This window comes from Psittacula echo (genome assembly GCF_963264785.1).
Source record: "Psittacula echo genome assembly, chromosome: 2".
NCBI classification, from domain to species: domain Eukaryota; kingdom Metazoa; phylum Chordata; class Aves; order Psittaciformes; family Psittacidae; genus Psittacula; species Psittacula echo.
In genome coordinates, this window is record NC_137737.1 from 102,540,636 (window position 1) to 102,558,854 (window position 18,219).

The 18,219-nt window shown below is 39.1% G+C and overlaps 1 protein-coding gene across 1 annotated transcript; it reads left to right on the top strand.

The window, feature by feature from the left end:
- Window positions 1-998: 998 nt before the first annotated feature.
- On the top strand, window positions 999-17,994 carry LOC308216994 (protein-glutamine gamma-glutamyltransferase 5-like; the record flags this gene model as incomplete). Its single annotated transcript, XM_080609694.1, has 14 exons — window positions 999-1,071; window positions 2,157-2,249; window positions 7,017-7,196; window positions 7,656-7,898; window positions 8,858-8,976; window positions 9,232-9,360; window positions 9,595-9,772; window positions 10,686-10,818; window positions 11,750-11,853; window positions 11,953-12,195; window positions 13,634-13,960; window positions 14,877-15,034; window positions 15,221-15,354; window positions 16,305-17,994. The coding sequence occupies 14 exons, from the start codon at window positions 999-1,001 to the stop codon at window positions 17,992-17,994; spliced, it is 3,804 nt and encodes a 1,267-aa protein (XP_080465820.1).
- Window positions 17,995-18,219: the final 225 nt, after the last annotated feature.

The following is an 18,219-nucleotide window of genomic DNA, read 5'->3' on the forward strand; positions in this document are numbered from 1 at the left end:
GTGGATTTTGAGGGAAAAACATCTGATTAAATGAAACAAGAAAATGGCTTACACAGTTGATGGAAACCCAGGAAAAGGCTGAAAGACAAGACAAGTAACTCAGTCAGAATGCAAAACAAGTCTTATGGACCAGGTTGGATAGGAACTGCCTTGAAGGAGTTTTTGGTTTCTTTTATGAAGGCTGGTGGTTTTGTAGTGTCAGAAACCACCTATAGTTATTTAATGCTACTAATTTCCTTCAGCTTCTAGAAAGACAGAGCTTCTCATTTAAGATTTCATTTGAAGCATTTCTTTGTCCTAATTCATCTGTAAATAAGGTGTTGTAATAGTTGCTTGTGCTGAACAGAGTAGCTGCCAGTGCTTTCAGGTTCTTTAATGAAAGGCACACTCATTGCAAATTGATTTATGAATTTTAAGAAACTTCTGGGTGTGCTCTGAAACAGAGTTCATGTTATTCTGCCAGCCTATTGCTCTTGTAATATGAAGTTTGTAAATGTCAGATGTGTATTCCTAACAAACGTGCTTATTTTTGAGTTCATAGAATCATAGAATAGTTAGGGTTGGAAAGGACCTTAAGATCGTCTAGTCCCAACCCCCCTGCCATGGGCAGGGACACCTCACACTAAACCATGCCACCCAAGGCCTCACACAACCTGGCCTTGAACACCACCAAAGATGGAGCATCCACAACCTCCCTGGGCAACCCGTTCCAGTGCCTCACCACCCTCACACTAAAGAATTTCTTCCTTATATCCAATCTAAACTTCCCCTGTTTAAGTTTTAACCCGTTGCCCCTTGTCCTGTCACTACAGTCCCTGATGAATAGTCCATCCCCAGCATCCCTATAGCCCCCCTTCAGATACTGGAAGGCTGCTATGAGGTCTCCACAAAGCCTTCTCTTCTCCAGCCTGAACAGCCCCAACTTTCTCAGCCTAACATATGACATCCATTTTTTTCTTCACTATCTCCTCGTTAGATGTGAATATTCCTTGTGAGGAATGGGAGTCGGCTCACACTCCTGTGAGGAGATAGCAATGCCATTTAATGACTTCAAATATCCCAGCTTGACAGGTAACTTTTTACTCCATCACTCATTACTATCGCTACAAAATTGTAGGCTTTTTTAATAAGGTGAACCCTAGGTCCAGCAATCAAAGGAATACAATTATATGACCAACTGCAAAAAGTGAACTTGGGCAGCCTATTGGCACATGATTAGTCAGGTTTTTTTAAGCAGTGTAGTTACACCAGCTTTTCACTAGATGGCACTTTTACCAAGACACTTTGATTCACATATTTTCTGTTTTTCCCTTTATCCCTTGTTGTGCTTCATTTTGTGTTCTTTTTTCCTGAAGGGATGGATGCTTGATTACTACATCTTCTCTATTGCTCCCAAATATATTAATGATACTGCAGAACTGCATCAATGCTGTTCACAGGTGTTCTGTGATTGTGATGCCCTGTTCTTCAATCCTTGCCATTTCCTACTGGCATAAGGGTAATTGAAAGCTATGAAAATTTCAGAGCCTTAGCAAGCTCATCTTATGTCAATCTATTGTAATACAAGTAATATTTAAAAAAACAAACCAAACCAAAACACAACAAACAAAACTGTTGTAATAAGTAAATGTAGTCTGTAATATTGTAAGTACCAATTACTCCGGGAATTAAAAAGTCCTCTCTAAACTATTATCAAGCAGATACTTCTGCAATAAGGGCCAAAGTCAAAGTCTTTAAAGAAGCTTAATAACCTAAATGGCTTAAATTCTGGAAGTGTCTAAACCCTCATAAATGTGCTATCCTGCAGGAATTTGAGGCCTGCATCAGGGGTATCAGCTTCTTTTTACATTCAGGAAATGCTGGATGTGTAAGATACTGTACTAATGTAGAGAGGACAGCTTGGGTGAAGTGTTAGAGAAAAAGGTTGAGGTAGAACGGAAAAGCACCTCCAGCAGAGACCGAGGGACTATTAAACTTAGCTTGGCACACCTTGCTGTCAGGCAGGGTGGGGAACTGTTTCGACCCAGGAGGAGACTACAGGGAAGCAACCTCTCTTGGAGGTCAGCAATCTGGATACATCAGTTGTTCAGTCATGTTGTAAGCTGAGAGGTAGAACCTTTCTTTGAACCATATCTCTGTTTCCTGTTTGCACTCAGTCTCCCATGCCTCCTTCTTTAGGGTGGAGGCCCTATTGCATGGACTCTACTGGAGTCCAACTCATATGATGCAGGGCATGGAAGGCAAGAGAGGTAAGAATAGAGTGAGTGCATCTAAAGAATTAGTATGCTATGATTTTTCTACCTTGTTGAAGAGTCTTACTTCAGGCACTTGGGACTTGGGCTTGAATGAGGATCAACCAGTCTGATAGCTGTGAGCTGGCAACAACAATTGGGTGGCTTTGCAAACACTGAAAGGCAGGAACTTGGGTATATGGGAGGCTTTGCTTTGGGGCTGGGTATCTGTATAGTGATCCTGCAGAGACAGATAGGCACCAAAGCAGCTTCAAGGACCTAAGCAAGCATGCTTACTAAAGTTAGTGACTCATATCCATACAGAAAGTGTTCCACTCCTGAATCAGGCCTTTATTATTTTAAACTCTTAATTAAGTCTCTTTGAACCCACAGGTGCAGCTACTCACTGATGCTTATTTGTTTTCTTTTATTTGTCACAGGCTTTCATTTACCAAAATATTTCGGTCAGATTGAACTAGAGGTATTTCAGGGGATTTTAATCTATCCTTGGAAACTGTGACCAATTTGGATACTTTTCTGTGCTATTCTCTGGATATTGGTATAGGCATACATTTGTAGGCAGGTCTTCAATGGGTGACTGGACCACTACCATTCTTATTTTACAGGTTGATTTAAGGTTGATTATGTGTTTATGGCTTCTAAGTTATTTCTTATGGAATAGTATTGGTTTTCTTTTTTCAATGAGTTGAAGTTTAATAGTCAAATGATAAATATTAAGAAAAAGAAAGTTTTCAGATATATGAGAAATTAATGAAATATTTAAGATTCACATATTGTTCATGTCTGCCTACTGGCTAGTCACCACCACCAAATATTTACAAATTTCAGAAATTAACACATTGAATATTGTGTTCACTTTCATATGCATCAATATCAATTCATATTGTCATACAAATATTTTAACCACTCTCTTCCAAACCCACTGCTGATGTGCTGATTTTTTTCTTTGCTTTAATTTCCATGAAGTTATTTCACAATACTTGAGCTGTTAGGTTATGCCTACTAAGTTATTTCACTGTTAGTTAAGCTCTTTCATTTTATGATTTCTTAAAGCACTGTCTAGAATCCAGGTAGTTATGCAAATTGCTGAACGTCAGTCATTATGTTCTTTCTGTATCAATGCATGTTGGGTTTTTTTGTTGGTTTTTTTTTTTTTTTTTTTTTGAGGTTGTTGTTAGTTGTTTTATTTTGTTGTTTGTTGTTGTTGATTTTTTTTAATGTTATTTTTGGGGGAGGGAAGTGGTGGGTTTTAATCCAAAGTAGAATAACTTTGAGGGATTCAAAGGATATCTCATGGAGTAAAACTTGGCATAGAGGCATAAGAAAGATAGCAGGTAGCACAGAAAATGTTCATTCTGGTTTTGTGAGAGGAAATTTCAATCTCTCCTGCTTGCCAGCTAATGTACTTAACTGGGTGTGCAGAGAGAACATTTTTGTAGTTCTTTGATTAAATATGCCTGGAACCTAACTAAAATAATACATTTTTGTGTATACTTAAATGTTTTCTGTTCAAAGAAATTATTGGAAAAATCTTGTGATTTTTCATGATTTCAGGGGAAGGGAGATGGAGTGAGCTAAGAAACTACAAAATTGATTGTGTGCTAGAATATAAATACACACAAAGTATAAATAAATTCTGTAATGTTTACATTAAATTTTGCTGTCAACTTCAAAACTATTTCATGCATGTCTTCTTTTTATTTTGCAGTATAGCTAGAAAAATTTGTAGCTGTTTCATTTTGCTCTGACCTCCCCTTGGAGGGAGTGCTATGCAGACTTTCTGAAAGCTGGGATTTCTGCTTATATTATAATACAAATGTCCACTGGTGATCATATTCAAGGAGTCTAAATCCGTCTTAAGTCTGGCATTCTTTATTGTTTTCATATAGGTGACTGAAGATGTCTAGCCAGAAGGGAACAGTAGGTGCTGGGATTTATGGGAAATTTAAATGGTAAAAAATGGCTTGCACTGAAATGTGTTTAGATTCATCCTGGTCTTAAAATATTTTTGAGACATGGTAAGTTGTGGGACGTTGAAAGTACTATGTTATACGTGAGGTACCAAGATCTCTCCCTCCCTTCAGCCTCAGGACTCTCCCTAATAATGCTGGAAGTTAAAATGAATCATTTATGAGCATCAGTAGACACATGGGTGGTGCCTCTTTGTAAACTGGTATTTTGTTGATGCAATATGTGTGACAGCCTTTTAGTTCTGAATATAAATGTTACTGAGGGGAAATTAGGTTGGTTCACAGAGGAGATCAGCCAGACCTTGCAGTACATCTTGCTGAGGAGCAGGTATCTCCACCAGTACTGTTCTTCAGAAACTAGTACATGTAGAAGAAAAATGGAAGGTGAGTGTCTTGAAACTTTACTATCACTTGACTCAGTACTGAAAGTGGAAATACTTAGGGCAGGTGTAAGGACAAAAAAAAAAAAAAAAGAAAAAAATATGTTTTGCTATGTGGAATCAAGTCTAGAAATTACTTTATGGTTTAGATTTTGTTTGCGGACTTAGTGAGAAAGAAAAGGAAAACAACTTTGGAAGAAAATCTTGCCTTTTGTAATGGAAAATGAGAGCTGTAGAAAAGAATTGGTGAAACAACAACAAATTCTGAGAGTAATAGCATGGAAAAGAGTACATTTTATTTCCAGCATAAATGATAAAGTACTATTTTTTGGTATTCTCATGCTAGGAGCTATTATTTCACAATGGATACCTGAAGTATTCTCTCTGGAATTAAGGTAAAATTTGAATTAATAGAGACAACCCAGTGACTGGTATTGAGGGTAGGGTTTCTATCAGAGAGATAAAGCCAGTAAAAGATATGAAATTGATTAGCCTTTAGTATTTTCTCCAAGATGCCTTTGCTTAAGAAGGCAATTGTTCGCGCCTTTGTGATTCAATTGTGATGATTAACTCTGATAAGCAAACTGTGGGCTGACTTTAAAGAAATTTCCTGGGAAACATGTAATATATCAACTCCCTGATGTTCTGGTTCAGCTGGATTAATGAGTGGATAAGATGTAATTGTCTTGGTTTGTAAACGCCTCCAGAGAATGGGTGAGGACTTGCCAGGTTCTTTCAGTGTTCTTGACCACAGGAATTCATCGTGTGTGCTATAACCATTTCTAATCCTTTCTGTTGAACCAGAACATTTTGTGTTATGGTTGAAAAAATCTCATTAAAGTATGAGATTTTCAGTTCAGCTCTGTTACTCTTTCTTGTCAGCAGGTATGATGCATTCATGAGTAATAATGATGTAATGCATTGCTATATTTTTTGGTTGTTGTTGGTGGTGTGCATGTTTTTAACATGGGTAACGCCCAGAACTGCATTTATCTGCTGATCTTTGCTGAAGAACTGAATGATCAATTCGTTTAAATGGTGAGATGAAAACTGAGATTATTTTTCTTCATGGAAAGAAACCAGAAAAAGCTGGGGGGGTGGGGGAGTTTGTGGTTGTTTTTTGCTGCGTTTTATTTGTTTTCTTGGTTGGTTTTATTGTTGGTTGGTTTCTTTTTTTTTATCCATCCTCCCCTCCCAATTCATTTCAATTATGTTTTACTTCGGGAAGTGATCCTGGGAAACTCTACTGGTTTGTCTTGGAAGTGTCCTGGTCCCATGGGCTTAGCTATGACTTTCCTTTTATGTGGATACACCCTTGTTTCTGGTTAGGAAAAATTAGTTTCCACTAAATACCAACTCTATATTCAACTTAGTGCCAATATAGTTAGAGAAGTTGCATTGCTTGATTTTTCTGTAGTCTTAGCAAGACCAAACTTAACCCTTTAGAATTAAAATAGTATACAAGACTTTGTAGACCAGTAAGGCAAATTTTCAGAACTCCTGAGAATCTGTGTCTCCCATTATCTTCAATTAGAGAGAAGCACTTTTGAAAATAAAATGTTGGATTGAAATAGGTAAAAACAAGTGTTGCTACCCATCCTTCTGGCGCCAGGATCATAATTACCCCTATGAAATGACTGATATCCAGGCAGGACGCCTAAGGGCAGCCAGCTAAAATTTTTGTTAAGCTAATCAAAATACTTGGGATAGATTATCAACATTTTTTGATTTTTTTAATATTTCTGTATCCATTAAGTTCTTCAAAGATATCTGCAAACATTTTATGACTTGGGGACATGCAGATTGAGACATTTTCATGCATATTTAACAGTACTTACAATTCGGGGGGAGAGATTTATTTGTTTCTATTTTTAAATAACTCATTTAAGCTTTCAAACACCTATTTTTTTAATAAAATCTTTTATTCAATTTCCTGCATTATTTTATTACTTGTATGAAAAACTCTCAACTGATAGTATGTGCAAAACATCTGCTGTCTAGCTGTGGTTGAAAAGTAACTGTAGACAGTGTGCTTTAATGTAGAAAGAATATTACAGTGCAAAATCAATTTTTCAAGTAGAGATACTAATATCATCCCTCAGCATCAGGTATTTATTAAGCAAGAAGGTACTGTATAAAAGATGTGAAACTTGCGGCACAGCTTTACAAATCAAAGCATTATAACAAGTTTCCACCTGCAAGCTAGGGAAGTGGTGAACTTGTAAGGATAATTTTATGGATATATGTGTCAATCTCAGTGTTGCAGAATTTTGAAAAAACTCCTGAATTAATTTTTTGAAACAGTTATCTCTGTCTTTCATCTTTATCTCCTCTTTCATGTAATCTTGACCTCAGCCAGTGATGGGAGCTCAACTATCTGGTTTTTCCTTTGTGTTTCTTTCTCCATCCTGCAGTCATCGAGCTGGGAGAAGTTGACCTGAACTGTCCTTCAAACTGCCAAATTCATAATACACAATTCTTTGGAACTGACAGACAGATAATAAGGAGAGGGCAAGCCTTCAACTTTTATGCTCGCTTTCAAAACCGGGAATGGGATGACTCCGTGGACAAGGCCATTTTCACCGTGGAGACAGGTAGTTACTCCCAAACTCAGTGTAGTCTTTCCCAATCCTTTTCTGTTATGTAATATTCCAATAGATGAATGCTCCATCCTTGGTGGTGTTCAAGGCCAGGTTGGATGAGGCCTTGGGTGACATGGTTTAGTATGGGGTGTCCCTGCCCATGATAGGGGGGTTGGAACTAGATGATCTCAAGGTCCTTTCCAACCCCAACTATTCTATGATTCTATGATTCCCAGTAGTCTTCAGTGACAAATAGTATTTGCTCACACATTTTCTGTGCAAAGAGACTACCTTCTCCTAGCTGAAGAAATTCTGCTAACTTTTAAAGTTTTCTCACTCTGATGCAGAGGTGACAAGTGAAAAAGAAATCCACCCTTTGCTTTGCATTGCAAATGATGCCTAAACAAATTACTCGCTTTTTACATGTGCTTTGTTTAGTCTGATGAAAGTTGTATTTATTTTCCTGAAAAGGCCTCAGACCCTGCGAATCAAATGAGACAAAATGTAGCTTCCCAATGGGCAGATGTCTAGATCAAACCTGCTGGAGTTCTTCCTACAAAATTTATCAGCCAAAATGCATCAATATCAGCGTGTTTCCTCCTTCCAACGCCTGCATTGGCCGTTACATTCTCAATATGCAAATCACATCTTGTGGTCATACATATCAGCGATGTCTTGGAGATTTTTATGTCCTTTTTAACCCTTGGTGTGCAGGTAAGAACTCTAGTGATGATCAGATTATTTTAAGAAAAATTCTAGTGATGAGTAAAAATGTTGAACATATGTATTACTTAGCTCATAAATAAGGGATGGAGTCACAGAAACACTGAGGGATTTTTTGTTTGTTTGTTGTTTGGTTTTTTTTTTCCTTCCAAGTTCATGACTGTCTCAAGCCAGTGTTTTGATTTAGTTTCTTCATGGTAGTAGGGTTGTAATATATTTCCCCCACCCCCTTTTTACAATGGCTTGACAGGTCAAGAAGCAATTAGCACAAACTGAAATACAGGACGTTTCCTCTGAACAGCAGGAAACACATTTTTAAGGTGAGGGTGACTGAGCACTGGCACAGGTTGCCCAGAGAGGTTGTGGAGTCTCTATCCGTGGAGATGTTCTACAGCCACATGGGCATGATCTTGGGTAACCAGCACAGTGTGAACCTGCTTGAGCGAGCTGCAGCAGATGATCTCCAGAAGTCTCTTCTCACCTCAAACATACTGTAATTCTGTGAATTCTGTGGTATCATTATTAAATAATATAGTATACAAATACAAAATAAATTCTGTAGATCTGTTTCTGATAGCAAGCAGATCTGGAGTCTGTAGGACCTTGCCAAAATTGTTACATATTTACATTGTCTGTGCTTTTGATTTGATGAAAATCAGATACTGAACTCTAAGTGCCCAGTGGTTGACTTCTAGAGCAGCTTAGTGTGAAGATAAATTGCAAGTTTTGTAATTCAGCATACTATAGCAAGGAGAGACCCAATAAAGATAATACCTAGCTGTAAGTAGAAATGAATTGTCTCTGAATGTTTAAAGAGCCTGCACCCTTGAATATGTTTTAAAAATATAAATCAAAAACAGGTAGGAAAAGAGAGGGATCCAGTCAAGTAGAAGATACAGAAGTGCTAGAAAGGCACATTTGTCTGACTGATAGCTCTCTATCTTTTCCAGATGACCCTGTATATATGGACAATCAGGCCCATAGAGAAGAATATGTTCTGAATGAACATGGGATACTGTATGAAGGAGTTCACAAGCATATTACCTCTCGCCCTTGGCACTTTGGACAGGTATGTTTTAAAGGCTTCTTCAGAAGTAGATGTCATCCATATATGGATAAGTGAAGTGTTATCCATAACTTTTAAAAAATGCATGGTTATATTATGGGGTGTGAAAAGTTCTAAGGACCAGTCCAGATTATGCATGCACAAAACAAAACGTCTGAGAATTTCATTGTAGACCAAAAAACTGGAAGGATTTTTTCTGTAGTAAAATTAAGGAAACTGCTGAACCATTGATGCCTGTTTTAACTTCTCTTTCATCAGTTTGAAGATGGAATTCTGGATATCTGCTTGAAGATCCTAGACATTGGTGCAAGTTATCATCATGGCTCTGATCGCGACCGTTGTTGGCGCAATGACCCCGTGCATGTCAGCATGGTGGTAAATCACATGGTAAGACCTCTAGTGGTGTGTGACCTCTGAATAGGTCAGAACACATTCCATTATATTATAGAAGGACGTGTTGAACTGTAATCTAACATAGTATGAGTAACAGGGGAAATCCTTTCTGTGCTCAGATTCACAGAACAAGCTATCTTGTGACACTAATATCTAATGATTTTATGATATACTTAGGATTAAAGACATGGTCAGCTATTTGAGGTGTTTTTTATTTTCTCTTTCTAGATAAGCAGCCATATCACCAGCAGTATAATGAAGATTCCAGAAAACAATGATTACCTGAAGGGAACAAAGCCATTTTCCTGGAATGGAAGTGTCCCCATTCTTCAGCAGTGGTACAATGGCAGATGTAGGCCAGTCAGATATGGGTACTGTGGGTCGCTTGCTTCAGTAATGTGCACAGGTATGATATTTTAGGCTACCCTTACCCAGCTATCCAAAAAGGAAGAGTGAAAACCAGGATCAGAAATCTCTGACCCTAAAAACTAGTGGAAGGATATTAAGCATTTTGCCAAAAAAAAAAAAAAAAAGTATTTTTCTCTTGCTATAATATGGTATGGCTCCTAACATGGTGTTTGTTATCAATCTATTGCTTTCCTATATAGCATGAAGAGCAAGAAGAAAAGCAGTACTGTCTTTTCTGTGACCTTTATACCTTTCAGCTACCAGATCTACAACTTTATTAAAACACAGAGCAATTGCAGCATTGTGGAGCCAAAATATCCTTTGGGTGAAGTTTGAAGGCTGAGGAAAAACACTGAGATATAAACAGGAAAACCTGTAGCAGTGTCCCCTCTAAAACATGAAAGCAGCAGGCTACTATGTTATTTTACTGCAAAGAATAAGATAATAGTGAACTAGACTCTACAGACAAAAAAATTAAGTTTGAACTTTTTAACACTTATTTACTGAACCTGCTTCTACACATGAAATTGAATTGAATTGATATTGAATTGCAATTGAATTGATATTGCAAAGATGAATCTATGTGTACTACACTGTTTACAACAAAATGACTGTTTTATTAATGTCGGATCAGGTTCATGATTCTGATTCGGGTATTTGGGGTTTTTCTAGTATAAGCTGGAAGAATGCCAAGCTATTTCTTTCTGCTGGGCTCTTTTCAGACTACTTTCAACAACATAAAAGAAGTTTTGAAGACAGAATCAGGGCATCCCAAATATTGCGTTCTATCCATTGTATTTATATAACTGCAAAGTAGAATATAGGAGACTTATTTATAAAACAAGTGAAGGATTTGCTTGATTAATTACCATTTGTAATGACTCATTAATATTTATTTTTTTTCCCTACAGTGATGCGTTGTTTGGGAGTTCCAAGCCGTGTTGTCACAAGCTTCTGTTTTCCAAGCTCAAATGAGAATCCACTTGGTATCAATGAGATTTTTGACTCTACTGGAAAAAACCTATGTGGTAAAGACAAGCTATGGTAAATAAGAAATACACAAGTTCTTTTGGTTTTGATTTCGGTTTTGTTTTGTTTTTTTAATTAAATGATAGAAAGACTGCTGTAAATCTAGCAGATCAGTGTGTATCTTTCTTTGTTGTGACAAAGCAGTTTAGTTTCCTAAAAATACATTTCCAAACATGTAGTTACTGAGCAGGAAGTCTACTCAATCTACATTTTTGGAAAAGGAAAAAAAACCACTTGTGAGAAGTTATGCTACCTACTTACCCTTCTCAGTTAAAAGAATAAGGCCATCTTGTTTGATAATTATGTTGTCTTCCTGAGATTTTTTATCATAGATTGCTTTATTCTTGTAAACCTTTCAATTAATTTTCATACAACTATGACATTATCACTTATTACAGCAGAATTTCATGTTATAACCCTTGGCCTGTGTGTTCATAGTTTCACTGCACAAGAATTTTTTTTTGTCTCATCTGTGAGAGCTCTTAATGAATTTTCTGCCCTTTCATGTGTCAAAAAAATAAGATCAAAATGAAATATAAGGGAAGGAGTATCTTATTTTAGCACAAATTACTAAAGAGTTTATTCTTTGCTAAGCCATTAAAAATGAAGACTAAAACAATATGTGATTTTCCTGTAAAGAACCAGGAGGAAGATATTAGGAAAATAAACTACTTAAAAGAAAGAACTGTGCTGACACATTGTCAACTGAAAAAAAAAGGGCTGTAATAAGAGTGTTTTGCAATCAGGTCTGCAGGACGAATTTCCAGTCTGAGTGATACAAAATAAACCTAACAATTCCTGTCCCCAAACATCAGTAAAAGTTTTAAGACATAGACAGTATTCAATTGATTAAAATGTTGTCTCTGACATGGTTTTCCTCCATTGTAAGGCATTGAACTTGGTGATGCAAGAGATGTCTTTAATCCTATATACCTGCATCCTACAGGCGATATCACTGCTGGAATGAATCTTGGATGGCTCGCAGAGACCTAAAACAATGCTGTGGTGATTGGCAGTGTCTGGATCCAACACCTTTGGAAACAGGCAGAGGTAACTATTTGCTATAACTGTTAACTGTTTTCTTCTTACGTTGTTGAGTTTTCCTACTACTCAGGTTGCAACCTACTATAACATTGCTATCTGGCTTAGGTACAGCTTGTAGCGGTCCTACCTGGGTTCGAAGCATCAGAGAAGGGGAACTGGACTTGGACTATGATGGTCATCATCTGTTTTCTCGAGTAAATTCAAACTATGCTGGCTGGCTTTCCCAAAACAATGCCAAAAGAACAAAATTTTTCTGCGATCCTTGGCCATGTGGACAACGTCTAATCACCAAGCGTGTTGGCAGTGAGCAATTTGAAGATATCACTGGGGCTTACAAGTATGAACTAGGTATGATGAAAAGCCATTAAATAAGTTAGAGGACATTTTCAGTGCTAATCATATAAAATTATTAGTGTGATCTGTCCTTTGTTAAAACTGATAAAACAATCTGAAGTTGTATTTTTTGAGAAAGAAGAAGATGCATTTCTGTTCAAAGACCTTGATTCTTAAACTTCTAAACACATCTAGATGATTAAAATGAAACAGATAGTAATTGCATTAATATAGGATAGGATATTTCAGTTGGAAGGGACCTACAATTATCCTCTAGTGTAACTGCCTGTAGCACCTTTCTGCCTCAAAGATGTATTTAACTGAAAGTTAAAGCATATTATTAAGGGCATTGTTCAAATACCTCATTCTAAGGCATTGACAGGCTTGGGGTATCAAACACCTCTCTTGGAGGCCTGTTCCAGTGGTTGACCAGCCTCTTGGTAAAGAAATGTTTCTTCATGTCAAGTCAGAATATCGCCTGACACAGCTGTCAGTAGATCCCAGGGAGAAGAGCTCAGCACTTCTTTCCACTTCTCCTCCTTGGGAAGTTGTAGAGAGCAATGAGGTTGCCCCTCAGCCTCCTTTTCCCCAAATTAGACAAGCCCAGAGTCCTTAGCCGCTCCTCACAGGACACGCCTTCCAGCCATTTTAATACCACTCTTTGTATGTACATGTTTTGGTGTCACCTGTACAGTGGTTTAAAATATTAGCAAACTTTAGATAGTCTAAAAAAAAAACCCCTAAATTCTTTTAAACCTAGGATTAACTTCTTTCTTGTTACTTCATGCACCAGATCTGTCAGAAAATATGCCTGCTTACTGAATTCGTGTATTATTAGGATAGTCTGCTGTTATTACTTTGGGCTAGTGATTACTGGTTTTCATCTTCCAGTAGCAGGGAGGAGTTCAACCAGAAAAATTGCATAAAGGAATAATGAGTGGATCACAGTTGATTGTAAAATTACAATTTTTTTTGTAAATACTTTACATGTTAATTTTTGCAAAATACTGTGCTTTTCCTTTTTCTTTTCTTGTTTTTTTTTTTTTTTTTCAACAGAAACAAAAGAGAAAACAATTGATAGCTTCTTTGTTTGAATGTTGTATTTTGGCTTTGAGAGACATGGTAGCATTTCATATTCACCCTAACCCCGTTATAATGAATTATATTTTGATTTTTGCACTAACTATATACTTTGAGATTTACGTGACTATTTTTATATTTCACTAATAAAAGAAAAGTATTTTTTTAATGTTTTTGATATGTTTATTTCCTTCTATGCATTCAGACAACCGTATCTTTTGTTTCATTATCTGGTGGATTTGTTCTACAACAAGCCACTACATTAGGTTTCAGGAAGAAGGAAGAAGAAATTTAATTATCTATCTTTATTATGTGGTTAGTTGTGTCTTCTTGTGCCTCCAGTGGATTCTTTATCATGTATCTTTTTCAACAGGTTCTGTGAAAAACAAAGAAGCCTATTACCGGGCTTACAGAAGAATTTATCCAGGGTACTGCAATGCTTCCAACTGTCATATTGATAGAGAGTTATCGTCTCTGAAAAACCCATTTTTGAGTGACTCTGGTATTAACATGAGGTTAAAGATGGCTAATTGTCCAATGTATGGTGAAGATGTCCAACTGCACTGGCTGCTTGAAAATTTGCGTAACGAAAACAAAACCCTGAAGTTTAATTTGTGTGCACAAATAATAACCTATAGTGGCTGCCCATTGGATCAGTTCTGGAAAGACAGTGTGACTATCCCATTGGGTCCAAGGGAAGGTAAGAAGGTGAATTTGTCTAACACCTCTGTGTCTACTGTTTTTTTCAGGAGATAATTGGTTTTTAGGACTAGTGGAGACTTCCTAATAGAGGTGGGAACTGAAATAAATACAATGTTAAATATTGACAGCTGAATTCACTGTAGGGTAATGACACAAAAATCAACACAGTGTCAATACTACGTGTATAGTGACAGGTAAATTGTAGTCTTTAATTTCCCCAAGACTTAGTGGTTCTTGGAATCATTTAAAAACTCATTTCCACTAAAAGTTAGGTTCTGGTTTCTATATTCAACAGAAAGATAAAGCTGAAGCTGTTTATCAGAAAAGCATTTTTTCCCCCTTTGTCCAGAAGATACTAGCCAGTGTGAAACACTTGTTTTGAGCACTAAAGTAATAATTTCTAGATATACAGTATACTGGGAAGTGCAAAGGTATATCAGAACATGAACATTTGTTTACAGGGTTAATATCGTTTTCTGGAAGAAAAATGTTGCCTTTAGTTAAAACACATCATTATAAGATTTAATTTCATACCTGATATTAACATACTGTTTTATCACACTTTAATTTTCCTGCTTTTTAAATTATTGCTGTAAGAATTACACTGGAATGAAATTTTCCAAACTTTGTGTAATAATAGTGATAATAATAATGATGATGATGATGATAATGCTTATAATAAACCAAGTTGTAAATGCACTGATAGCTATATTAACTGAAAACTATGAATCTAGTTGCTGCAAGTAACAATGTTTCTAACTAGGTAAGCTAGGAAAAATCATGTCTGTTTTTAAAAATGCTGTGATAAATTAATATTTTAGCCATTGTAAATGCCAGTTAAAATTTGGGAGAAAGGAAAGTGGAAATATTAGTCAAAAATCAGAAAAAAATAATTAAAATATTTTTATTTACAGTGAAAACAATTCCAGTGTGTGTATCATATAATCAGTATGGACCTTATCTCTGTGATCACAACATTATTAAAGTAGTTGCTGTCTCAGACCCAGAGTGTGGAGAAGTTCTGATGGTGAGCAGGGATATCGTGATCAACAGACCACCTGTTATTGTAAAGGTAAAGAATTTTAATTATGGAATTGGTGATCTAAGGAACAGAGAGACTCTTACTGGCCACTTTCTAGGTACAATGCCAATAAACTTGAAACACTTTTTTTTTTTCTCTTATCTTGGCAAGATCAGTGTGAATTTAAATGTGTAACATTTGACTTTAGAGTGATGTGTTTGTTTGTGTTCTGACTAGCTACTCAACCAGCCAAGGCTGAAAGTACCATGTACTGCAGAGATATCCTTCTGCAATCCTCTCCAGGAAGACATGAAGAACTGTGTAATGACGTTAGAAGGCTGTGGTTTATTCAAAGAGCCAATGACCATTGAGTAAGATCATTGATTCTTTAAATGGGGAAAAGATTGGGCGTTGACTAAGGTGTGCTAGATCAGAGCAGGTTTCAAGGAAGACTAATATTTTTGGTGTTTAGGACCTGAACATGACTTTTTGGCTCTTACTGCTTTGAGACTCCATAAAAAGCCTTAGTCCTCTTGAAACTGGTGGATCATTTACAGCTGGCAAGATATGTTGCTGCTTCATTTTTACATTCACTATGTGTTTGAAATTTCGCTCTGAAAGGAAACACACTGTTTTCTTCACAAGAAATTCTAGCTGTGTTCTCCATCCCTTATAATCTTACTGAGTTTGTAATAGAATTTCTCTAATTATTCATGAACTGACACCACACATGTGATCAATTAGAAAACAACAGTGAGAAAGAGCAATATGCATTCTGTTCTCATAACATGTTAATTACAGAAAGTGGAGATATCCAGGATGCTATAACATCCTAGGAAAAATAGTTGTTCATTAATATGCATTGATGTTCTTCGTGACAAGGAGAACTGACAAAAGTATGACTAGTTTTGAGGGGAAGCAATTAGGAATTGTTCTTGCTGAATAGTAATGAGCTCCACAAAGCTGTTCGATCCAAATTAGGCTACTGGAAATGGAAAGCAGGAAGTACATTTTTGAAGCAGAAGGGTGCATCATTTTTGACGAATTCAAGGCAGTATCATGAATAAACTTCCAGTTTCAATTGCAGAACTGACTATGGGAGTTTTCCAAATCTTCTCTTGGGACAGAAGTTGTTCCCATCCTTTTCATATGGTGGGTTTGGTTACTTTTTGGAGGAAGGCAAGAAAGACAAAATTGTAGTAACAGCGTGTCTCTGAAAACATGTTGTAGCAAATCAAGCCTAATTACACACTCTCACATTGTAGCTCTTCATATCTCTGAGCTGGACAGGGTCCTAATTCTTTTCCTTATCTCAATACAGTTTGGGAACACTGGCATCCAACCAGCAGGCACGGACCATTGTGGAGTTCACACCTTACAGGCTTGGCAGCCACCGGCTCCTGGCTAATCTTGGATGTCACAAGTTTGCCTACTGCAAGGGATGCGCCAAGGCCGAAGTGTGTTGCCTCACAGGCCAGAACGGTACCCTGCCTGTTGCTCAGAACGGTGCCGTGCCTGTCAGCCAGAACGGGTCGCACCCGGTGTGTGAGAACGGCTCCGTCCACATGAATGGCTCTGGGCCTGTCCCAGTGGCAGACCCTGCATTCAACTCCATGTGTGAATATGTATGTATCCCAATGTGCAACCCAAATTGCAGTGCAGGGGGCCAGCCTGTGTATGACTTTGTGTACCTCCCTGCGGGCCATCCCTTATGCAACTCCATCTGCAACCAAGGCTTCAATCCAAACGTCAATTCTGGTTTTGATGTGGGAGGCGATCCTGGCTTCCGTGTCGTATGTGAGACTGTGCCTTCTGCTACATGTGCTCCGATGCCTCCATCCATGTATGGCTCTATGCCTGCCCCAGCCTCCAACCCTGTGTGCCCACCTATGCCTCAAGTGGTGTTTGAGACAGGTACTGCTCCTGTGCACCAGCCTGGAGGCGGAGGGGGGCCGGTGTCCTACTCAGTTGCTGTCCCCGCAGATAATGCGGTGAGTGCCCTGCTAACTCACTTCATGGCTGGCTCTGGCCCCACAGTGGCAACCCAGGCAGTCCCTACCCATATATCTGCTCCACCATCCCACCCGATGTACTCTCCAGTACCTCACACTGTCACCATGCCACCAACAGCTGGTGCCTCAGTCTCGCATGTTGTCTGTGGCTCTGCACCCTCTCCCACAGCCCAGCCTCCATGTGGCCCAATGCCCACCCTGACCTCCCAACCCCTGAGCACCCCGGTAGGCCATGGCGTGTGCTCCCCAGCCTCCTGCTCTGCATCTTCCCCTGCGCCCCACTCTGCTGCCCGTAGTGCCACCCCAGCAGGGCTGCAGATGGGGAGCGCCCCCACAGCGCGCACACTGTGCTCCCCAGCCCCACGCCCCGTGGGACCCCCGGCAGCCCACTCCCTGTACTCTCCATCCCCACGCCCTGTTGGGGCCCCAGCAGCCCACTCGCTGTGCTCAGCCACCTCCGTGTCTCTGGGGGCCAGGGGTGCCCGCACCACAGGCTCACCCCCTGCTCACCCCGAGGACTCATCCGGAGCCTGCTCCCCAGCCCCAGACCCCCTGGCAGCAGCCTCGGCCCGCTCCCTCTATGCACCCAGCTCTTACTCGGTCTCCCGGGCCGTGGGCACCCTGGGGTCTCGCTCAGTGTGCAGCCCTCAGTGGGGCCCCTCCTGTGACACCACCACTCGCTTGGGCTCCAACCTCACATGGGCTCCTGCCTCCCGCTCAGCATGGAGCTCTGTGGGACGCTCGGGCTACTCTCCCTTGTCCCGCACTGCCTACAGCACGCTCACGCGCCCCCTGTACAGCGCCTTGTCCCGCTCCTACAACACCTTGTCCCGCTCTGCCTACACTGCTCTTCCCCACTCCACCTCTCCCTCTGCCTATGCCACACTGCCTCGCTCTGGGTCCTGCCCCCCTAGCAGCACCTTACCCCAGGTAGGGTCCCGCACACCCTGGAGCCCCAGGAGGAGCACTTATAACTACTTCAAACGCAAATACCTGTAATGGAGAGTAACCTGGAGAAAAGCCAAAGCCAGTGAATTAAAGGCAGAGTGCAGACGCTTTGAAAGAGTTTAAAAATAAGGTGATGGAGCACGGCATGTGTAGTCCTGGGTATTTATCCACACATTTGAGATGTGCCAAGAAAGCAAGCTGTTAGCTGACTTCTGAGGAATGCATTTGATGTAATACTCGTATGTCTTGAGATACAGTATGGTGGAAGTGACAAAA